Genomic DNA, 10,494 nt, shown 5'->3' on the forward strand with positions numbered 1-10,494 from the left:
GGAAGAGTTAGTTGTCGTCGTTTGTCGTAGAGTGCGTATACATCCGGTTTGCTCCCCGCCAAAAGGGAACTACGTGGGTTTGGCTTCAAAGTTTTCCTTCTTCTAGGAGAGTTTCCTTCCAGGGATGATGAGCCTCCCTTGCCCTCATTTGTAATTCGGAGTGGTCTTCTCCTAGGCTGACTGCTTTGGTCTTGCTGATGAGTTCAGCCTACCCAGGATTTTTCTAGAGTTGTCCGTCTCATAGGCAGTTTACTGTGCAAAGTTAACGAGCACTGAGTTAGTGTAAAACAGTCGGACTTGCCCTGGTGACCACATCTTGATAATGACCACCTGCCCACCGCAACCACCCCAAAGATCCCGACAATTTTGTTAATATAATTTTATATATAATTCACCTTTCCATAGCGACCACCTGTCTATAACAACCTCTTTGTGTCAGTCCTGTGGGTGGTCGTTAATAGACAGGTACGTCATCGATTATATCCCTTTAAGCTTACTTGATTGTGTTGGCATCCCGCAGAGGGGCACTGCGGTTATGAAATTAAAGGCCCCTCCTGTTTTTGGAACCGCAGGAGCTTTCTAGTTTGCTGTTAGGTAGATTTTTGGTTCCTCTTTCCTGTCATGCTCTCTTTTTCTTCATGAATTCTTTTCTTTTTTCTGCCTTCTTGCTCATTCACCTGTATTTTTTCCAAAAATCTCTTCTCTTGCCGCTTGTCTCGCGATTCATGTATAGTTTAATCTGTTAGTGTTCTGATGTAAGTCCAGCAGTAGATAGGTTAAGCCTATTTTAACATACTGGAAACTGGTAATCTTCCAGTAGGTATTAATTTAGTTTTACTAAAGCCTGCTGGGACACAAGTAATGGGTTAGTGCATTTGTAAACAGGAATCGCTTGACAAGTGGCCCCCTTCATCCCCCCCTTCCTCGTCCTGATATGGCTCTGCGTAGTCGGCTGGACGTTAAGCAACAAATAAACAAACAAACAATTGTGTTGGCAGTCTCAATCTTTTTTGATAGTTGTAGCAATTTTGGAGTATAAGGGAAGTGTTGGTTTCTTGTTTCTTGCCACTGATTTCTACTGTATGTTTGTTGATTTGTGAGTGTGATGGAGAGGATGGGGCTGGGGTGAACTGGCAGGCATGATTTTGGCTAAAGTTTGCAAGGACCTGTTGGAACATTGTTGAGTCTGTATCACTGCACCAAGTACCTGTGATGTTCATTTCTGTGTTTCAGGTCAGAGGTGATACAGAAAGAGCCAGACAGGTGATCAAAGAAGCCAGCAGTATAGACCAGGTACATTTTCCAGTTTATCTTATCATTTAAAGATGTATGAATGTATAAGGTTAGCATGGTTCTGCACTAAATGTGTGTGTGTATGCTTGCTTGTTGGTTCTATTGCATGAAACATTGACTTACGTATTCAAACTGGAAGGCCTCTGTTTCAGCAAAACGAGCGACTTTTTCTACAAATGCTAGACGTGGAGTACCAGGCACATCCAGTGGATGAAAACAAGGTTATGGATGTCTTCCAATCCATTCTGTCCAGTGACCTATCCATTGAGTTCAAGGTCAAAATCTCACAACGACGTATGGAGTTCTTGGAGGATTTTGGAACATGTATAAAAAGGCAAGCAAGCGACAGATCGAAGTAGCTCTTTGGCGTTTTTAGCACACTTGTGTAGGTGGCAACTCTTGCTAGTCAGCATTGTAATTTGTCAATGTTTTGACAAAACACGTTGCCAACAGCAAACTCTGGTGGTTTGATCAGGTCACTATAGAACTTAGTTTTGCGTGACTCTATCCAAAAGAGAACAATGCAAAGAAAATTAAGTTGTTGTTTTAATACGTTGTAGACTGACAGCAGAATTACTGTTCAGGGAAGGAAGAACAGGAACACCGAGACCAAGGACACCATGAGAGCTCCGGGCATGAAGGGCCACAAGTGCCAGGACACATTTTTTGATGATTAATGAGATGATGATGATGATGCTATGGATTTCGAATTTGGTTTGAGACTACGTGACAGGGCAGCACTCTACGCTTACTTTCATAATATATCCTGGCGTCAACCAGGCCCAAGAACTGCTGCGGTGTTGGTCAGGTAAACAATACCTGAGCACCTTCATAGTCGAATTCGTGAAGTGAATAACACTCGGCTGTGTGATCCATGCCTTCCCATAGGAACCATAGCACTTCCACTCTTGGTAGGAGCTGGCCATAGCCCGAAAAAAACATGACTGATGGGATTCGAACCCACCGCAGCCCAATGAGCTAATCACTGCGATAGATTGAAGTAGCTCTTTGGCTTTATTAGCAGACTTGTGTAGGTGGCAACTCTTGCTAGTCAGCATTGTAATTCATCAATGTTTTGACAAAACACGTTGCCAACAGCAAACTCTGGTGGTTTGATCAGGTCACTATAGAACTTAGTTTTGCGTGACTCCATCCAAAAGAACAATGCAAAGAAAATTAAGCATTTTTGTTCTGCTAGAAGTAATTTTTAATTGTTTGTTTAGACAGGGAAGAAAGTTATCTTCCAGGGATAAAACAGAAATTGTTATCACAAAGACGGGCGCTGTGGCGGGGTGGTAAGACATCGGCCTCTTAATCGGAAGGTCGAGGGTTCGAATCCCGGTCGCGGCCGCCTGGTGGGGTAAGTGTGGAGATTTTTCCGATCTCCCAGGTCAACTTATGTGCAGACCTGCTAGTGGCTTATCCCCCTTCGTGTGTACACGCAAGCACAAGACCAAGTGCGCACGGAAAAGATCCTGTAATCCATGTCAGAGTTCGGTGGGTTACAGAAACACGAAAATACCCAGCATGCTTCCTCCGAAAGCGGCGTATGGCTGCCTAAATGGCGGGGTAAAAACGGTCATACACGTAAAATTCCACTCGTGCAAAAACACGAGTGTACGTGGGAGTTTCAGCCCACGAACGCAGAAGAAGAAGAAGAAAGAAGAAGAAGTTATCACAAAAAAACGGAGCCAAGTGGTTACAACCTGGATTATAAAAAGGTTTTTAAAGCATAGTTCTGAGTATAGGTGAGAACTGTTTTTTTAATTCTTTCTGTGTTTTTGTGTTGTGTTGCAGAATAACTGAAGCCTATGATGAGCATCAGAAACTGGTGAAGGACATGAACAGCGATAAGAGGAAACGGCTCCCTGATGGCGGGTGAGTTCAGCTTGTAATCCACTCATTTAGTTTACTTTCATATATTCAGAGAAAGTGTCAAAAAACCAAGATTGGTAGGTTATTTGAATGATTAAACGTAGGTTATTAAACGTTCAATAATCTTCCAATCTTTTCTTTTGATTCTACATTTAGGAATGTTAGCAGTCTATTCTTAGATTTCTGTTCAGAGTAAGGTTTGGATTTTCATTGCTTTAGCACACTTGTGTAGGTGGCAACTCTTGCTAGTCAGCATTGTAATTGGTCAATGTTTTGACAAAACACGTTGCCAACAGCAAACTCTGGTGGTTTGATCAGGTCACTTTTGAACTTAGTTTCGAGCGACTCCATCCAAAAGAGAACAATGCAAAGAAAACAAAGCATTTTAGTTGTCTTAAAAGTAATTTGTAATTGTTTGTTTTGACAGGGAAAAAAGTTGTCATCTTCCAGGGATAAAACAGAAATTTTGATTACAAGAAACGGAGCCAAGTGATAACAACTTTTTTTGCTGAAACATTGAAGCAAATTTATACTTTGTCGTCATTTTTTGTGAACAACGGTTAAACTTAAGGATGAATAACAAGAAAAAGTAGGGTGATATTTCCTCCGTCTGCAAGTGATTTTGCTACTTAAGTAGTTTAAATTGTCATTTTTGCTGTTTTATGAACAGCTACTGGAATGGAAAATCTGACCTGCCTTTTTTAAGTTAATATTATGTGAACAGTTTTATACACATGTGCATGCATGTGGGAGGAATGACAGTCAAAGATGACTTTGCCAAGTATAACAGCAGGGTGTATAAACTGAGGACATACAAAAAAAGGGACAAAAGGCAAAGTGGACTCACAAAAACGTGTTCTTTCTACAGTGATGAACCAGCAGAGAAAAAAGTGAAGGTAGAGGTCACGCCAAATGGAGCACCTGAACCTCCAACCAGTGTTCCCCCTCCCCCTGATCCTGTCTACCCCAGCTACCCTACCTGGGGCTCTTACCCTGTGAGTATATCTCTATATTCATAATCATATCATGCTTATATATATATCTCTTTTGTCTTCGCTATGTTCCAAAGGACACACAAAATGATATAAAGTATGGTATAAACCGTCAATGATTGAAAGGAAAGTTGAAGAAACTCACCAAGTATGCGTTGTATATATAAAAAAAACGCTCGCGCTGGACCAGAGTACTCTTCAGACATTCCCACACACACACACACACACACACACACAAACACTCTCTCTCTCCCTCACTCCCTCCCTCTCTCTCTTTCTTTCTTACACACACACCCACACACACACGAGTACAGACTCATGCACACACACACACACACACACACACACACACACACACACACACACACACACACACACACACACACACACACAAAAACAGTAACACTAACACATGTGCACAAAATGAATCGAACCCGGATCACTTTGGCCATAGACTCTCTCGTGCTCTCTGTCTCTCTTTCACCGAGACCAAACCCTGCATTGTAATTTCTTTGCCGAGACCATTTCCCCACACGTTGTCTGGCTTGCACTGAAATCATGCTTTTCTCGTCACTGCGTGACGTGTTCGCCGCCCAAGTCTGCCCTTTAGTTCAGGCTGTTCGCAAAGCGACCAGCCTCCCACCGCAAAAACTCCCACCGTTAAGAGTGGCTTTTGCGATTTATTTCGCATTTAGGTCCCAGGTAACATTATGAAGTTTTAATACGATCAATCGGACCTATTATCAAGTTAGTGTATCAACTTTTGAACGAACTGCGCCCAGTAGTTTCCCAGCAATAAGCTGTTAAGTGGAGACGAACAGACAGACACACAATTAAAGTCTGCAGGACCCTAGTACTGCGTACTTGGGGATAAATCATTGTATGGGAAGGGAAGCTAAAGGATATAAAAAGGTAAAATAAAAAAATAAAATGAACAAAAGTGTGCCGTCATTTACAATACAAGCTTTCAGCCAGTGAACAGTGATCGTAAGTTATTTTCAGCCTGACGTCAAAATATTATATTTCCTGATCGGTAAGACGATAACAGCTCTGCGAGTCTTCATACTGTAGTTTGAAATCTGTAGTTTTGCTTGCAAAATTTTCTTGTTTTCAATGTTTTATGTCTGTTTTAGATTCAAAGTTACACGCCGTGTGCATACTTTTTTTCCAGAGTTATCCCAGTTATCATTCCCAGTGGCCAAGCTATCCCCCTCCTCCAACCTACAGCAGTGGATACAACTACTACTGAAATAACTGATGGATATTTCATCATTGCCATTTTTGCTGTCATCATTATTGCACAAAAACAGTCTTCATTCCCATGACATGTTTTCATGAGAATTTGATGCAGTCGAGTAAAGAAATATCAAAATAAATGTCATCAAGTGTATGTGCTGTAATGAGAGAGGGTGTGTATGTGTAGGTGAATGTGGAATACAGAATCTGAGAGAGAGAGAGAGGTATTGGTCGACTTGAAACATGCTGGGAAAACATTTGGTGCATTTGACTTGACCATCAATAACTATTGTGCTTCTATTTTGTTGTGGTGTAGGAGCTTTCAACAATGTGAATGGTCAAATTAAAAGCAAAGAAGCTAAAGGGAAGACGGACCTTGAAACACGTGATATGCAATTTTAGTGTCTGCAAAAGACTCGCAGTAAGGTTGGCGTGCTATGCAATGCTAGTACCTTCTTCTTCAGCGTTCGACGATGGCTGTGTCTAGATTCTTTGGCCCGTGATGTTGATGAAGTGGGCTGTCATTTCCTGGTGCTAGTGAGTACCAAATTCAGTGTCTTGGATGTAAGCTGGTCCTTGCTGAAAAGTTAAATCTGTGTGATGCTAACTACTTTTGGCAGATTGGTTGCAAAGATGCTGAGCATTTCGATTTTCATCCTGCATCAACAGGAACAAGAGACCCACTCTGATCTTGTTCACACAAAGGCGAGGTGCACAGCTGACATGCCACTACACCAATGGCAATGCCCCCTTTGTTGCATTTTGTCATGTGTTGCCAAACATGCAGGGCACATCCAAGACACTGAATCAATTTATAGCAACCATAGATCCGTATGTAGCAACCTTTAGCATAAACTAGCCTCCTAGTCCTAGCTTATCCTCTGTATCTTGTACATGCCTTTGATCACCTCTGTGGTGGAAGTTAAATAAAAACAAGGTTGTGATTGGCAAGTTGTGAGGACATTGAGAGCACTGCTGTTATGGTCATTGTAGTGCTTTGAATCTTTTTACAGTGTTTTTGAGTGCGATGGAAAGTAAAGGAAGCAATCGAGTAATCAAAATACTGTTTGAAAACGGGCGAGTCGGGCTTTGTTGAATGCATTTGGTTTGCCAAACTGTTGTGCTTATTTCGTTGAATAAAAGCATTGGGAAAACTTGATATGTTCATGGTGTTCTATATCTTAATGAAATGGGTCACTCTCCTGAAAACTGGTCAGATGTGTGACTTGAGTGCCCAAAAATAAAGTTAGTCAAAATTGAAATATTTTGGTGTGTTTGGTTTGTTTAACATCTCAACTTTCCAACACAAGGTTTTGAAAAGCAAGATAAACTTTTGGAAATGTTGTAATTTAAGATAATGTGTTGAAGGTTGCCTCGTCTCGCGTGAAACACAGGAGACCATTAGAGGCACATTTTTACTCTTATCATAAAAAAATTACAAGTGATTATCATGCAATTTCCAATGAGATACAATAGAAATTGCTTCATAGAAGTACCAGAAGTTTCAAAATATACCATACACTTACATAATGGGGGGATTACTATGAGGACGCCAGATCAACAATTTCCTCATTCACAGAAAACCTTTCCAGCAAGTGATCAGAAATTGCTATCTGCAAAATTGTATGATTTAAAGAATCTCCATGAATACTTAAACAGGACTATGGACATACTTTGAAAAATCTTGGTAATACATGCAGATATTCATCAAATGACACAGAACGTCTCGCGTGTAACCATGGACACCGCAAACAAACACAGACACCAATATCAGTTAACCATGGGTTTATTTCAGTCAAAACGAAACAACTTTTTATTGAAATGTGTGTCTGCCATGTCTGTCAAGAGTTGGGACAGGCAGCCCCTCAACTACTGTACTTCCTCAAACTTCACAAAAAATATCTCCTCCACAGCAGGCCACACAAACGATGATCCTTGTTTCCTAAGTAAACGGACAGCCACCCCATTCCCATCCAGTGTGTCAATCTGTGGACAGACAAATGAACCTTTCTTAAAATAGAAAAATTAAAAATAGTAACTGAAAAGGTTTACATCATGAATTAAAAATAGTGACACCAATAAACTTGGAAATGTCTACCTCAGAAAAGCAGACAACTGAAGCTCTCCATTCATACCAACTAGGGGTAATTTGGTACTTGAAATACATGTATAAATGTAATTGATTCCATATGTAACCTGCACTTACCATGCCATGGAAAGACTTTGCTATGAATGTCTGCACAAATCAGTATGGATACAGAAAATTAAAAAAAATGACTGCATGCAAGCAAAGTCATTCCAGTATAATAAGATTAAGATTAATGAAAAACATGTTAAAACAATTATTTACAGTAGAAACGTACCGGTCTCTCTGATCTGCTCCTGGATCAGCATTGACTGGACTGGCAGAAAGGATAGGAGCATTAGCAGCATCCTGGCATCTGAAAAAAAAGTATGCAACAGTTGGAGTCAGATATTTTAATTGCTACCACAGCTTTACATCGCACATTGAGGTACATAACAGTGCATGTTACAACCGTCAAGATCCCAAGATACACACATTGGAAATCAGAGTGGTTCTGTCCTGAACACATCCTCGTAACACAAAGAAACAAGAAGTCGCGTAAGGCGAAATTACTACATTTAGTCAAGCTGGGGAACTCACAGAATGAAACTGAACGCACTGCATTTTTTAACAATGACCGCAGTGAAACTGACGAGCCTGTTTAGGGCGGTAGTGGTTTCGCTGTGCTGCATAGCACACTTTTCTGTGCCTCTCTTCGTTTGAACTTTCTGAGCGTGTTTTTAATCCAAACATATCATATCTATATGTTTTTGGAATCAGGAACCGACAAGGAATAAGATGGAATTGTTTTTAAATCGATTTCCGAAATTTAATTTTAATCATAATGTTTATATTTTTAATTTTCAGAGCTTGTTTTTAATCCGAATATAACATATTTATATGTTTTTGGATCAGAAAATGATCAAGAATAAAATGAACGTAGTTTTGGATCGTTTTATAAAAAATAAAATTTTAATTACAATTCAGATTTTTAATGACCAAAGTCATTAATCAATTTTTAAGCCTCCAAGCTGAAATGCAACACAAAGTCCGGCCTTCGTCGAAGATTGCTTTGCCAAAATTTCAATCAATTTGATTGAAAAATGAGGGTGTGACAGTGCCGCTTCAACTTTTACAAAAAGCCGGATATGACATCATCAAAGACATTTATCCAATAAAAGAAAAAAAAACATCAGGGGATATCATGCCCAGGAACTCTCATGTAAAATTTCATAAAGATCGGTCCAGTGGTTTACTCTGAATCGCTCTACACACACACACGCACAGACACACACACACATATACACCACGACCCTCGTCTCGATTCAACTCAACTCAACTCAACTCAACTCAAATTTTATTGGCTTCAATTTTCAAAGAAGAATTTGTCTTGCGCTTGGGAGAAAGTAAGAGTATAACATATAAAAACAGCATTCATATCACATTTCATGTATCACACACAGTAATCACTAGTATAAGCCTACAATTATCACATTTGTACCTGTATCATACATGCAAATAAATAGTATCACATTTCCACGTATCACACACAATATATACATTACATAACATACAGCAAGCTTCCATCTCCCGCGCCCCCCCCCCCCCCCCTCCCACACATACATATCCTCGCACGTGCGTCGACTCCATACAAATGACATCATCATTAAACTTCGATTCCCCCTCTATGTTAAAAAATTTAGTCAAAACTTGACTAAATGTAAAAATGACTACACGCTGTGTAAAATCTGCTCCAGTGCAAATGAAAATGCCAGTATCTGTCATAATTTCTGCCCCGCACGCATCGCTGACACCGCATGCGGAAAGCAGCAATGGCGTCTGCTATACGAACGAGACAGCTCTGGCTATGATGAGAGATTCAAACGTTATTTCTTGAGATTCTCAACAAAACAAATGAACCTGAACCACATGATCTAATCTTCATTAAAAAAAATAGAAAATAAACTAACAAGAGGCGCAAAACAATCATAAAAAACGAAAACTTCTTTTCACGTTGGACTGTACCTAGATCTACTCTACCCATGAATTTGCCACTTGGTTGCGTTTTTCTGACAGAAAGGCATTTTTTTTCGAATTCATGACAAAATCATATTACTGGTTTAAGTTCTACACGCAAAATAGTAAAAATAGAGCCGTCGTAAAGCTCAAACTTACCTCAAAGGTTGTGATCACATGTACCGTCTCGCACGTCTGTCGTCAACTTTGGCGCGGACACCGCAACAACAACGTTTTCCTGCGTCTAACCGCGTGCTCGATTGTACGAAAACACGTTTGCACCGTGTAACCCCCACAGGGACTCCCTTATATTCATGCGCGAATGGGTTGAAAGATCGCAAGTTTGCCAGAAAATAGTTCTGCAATGTGCTCACACGTATCGCAAATTTTCGGACACCACTTGCAGATCTATCAGAACATCTCATTAAACTTGCTTTACAGACTCAACTTGAATCTCATTCAATCGCGATTAACGACATCGAATATTTTACTATGTCAGAGTAGAATTATCCATCCCCTGAAACAGTATGCACAAGTTATGTTTGGGCATGGCGTTGAAGCTAAAAATAGGACACCAGGCGTGACGTGCGAGACGATTGTTTCTACATGGTCAAATGCAACCAAGTTATTATCAAAAGATCGTTTGGGCGCATCGGGCGGGTGAAATCAAATTCATACACAGGAATTTGCAACAATTGTAGAAAAATGTGTTATCAAATGGGTAAATTTGAGGCATGTGTATGTGCAGAGATAGCATGTCACACTTTCGAATGGAAAAAAGTGGCGATTTCAGAGCTTCTGCAGTGCAAAGCAAATCACAGAATTTACAAACGCTTTAGTTCTTGTTCACACTGTTGCTCCAAATAACACTGAAGACAACAAAACACATAAAAATAAAGGAAAGTAATTATGTTGTTGTTTATTTAAATGTTTTTGTACGCTGTCCCGACTGACCAGTTTCCAGGAGAGTGACCCAACTGCAGACGTTTGTTTTTCACACATGCACACACACAAAAG

General features: G+C 40.2%; 1 protein-coding gene across 1 annotated transcript in view; it reads left to right on the plus strand.

Moving 5' to 3' along the window:
* The window catches only part of LOC138953622 (pre-mRNA-processing factor 39-like), a 28,163-nt gene extending 21,610 nt beyond the window's left edge, over window positions 1-6,553 (plus strand). The window contains exons 11-15 of the mRNA XM_070325499.1: window positions 1,234-1,293; window positions 1,446-1,627; window positions 3,091-3,171; window positions 4,037-4,163; window positions 5,332-6,553. Coding sequence (XP_070181600.1) covers window positions 1,234-1,293; window positions 1,446-1,627; window positions 3,091-3,171; window positions 4,037-4,163; window positions 5,332-5,409 — 528 coding nt within the window. The 3' untranslated portion in view covers window positions 5,410-6,553. The remainder of the gene's footprint in view (window positions 1-1,233; window positions 1,294-1,445; window positions 1,628-3,090; window positions 3,172-4,036; window positions 4,164-5,331) is intronic.
* Window positions 6,554-10,494: the final 3,941 nt, after the last annotated feature.

Source organism: Littorina saxatilis, linkage group LG17 (assembly GCF_037325665.1).
Source record: "Littorina saxatilis isolate snail1 linkage group LG17, US_GU_Lsax_2.0, whole genome shotgun sequence".
Lineage (NCBI taxonomy): Eukaryota > Metazoa > Mollusca > Gastropoda > Littorinimorpha > Littorinidae > Littorina > Littorina saxatilis.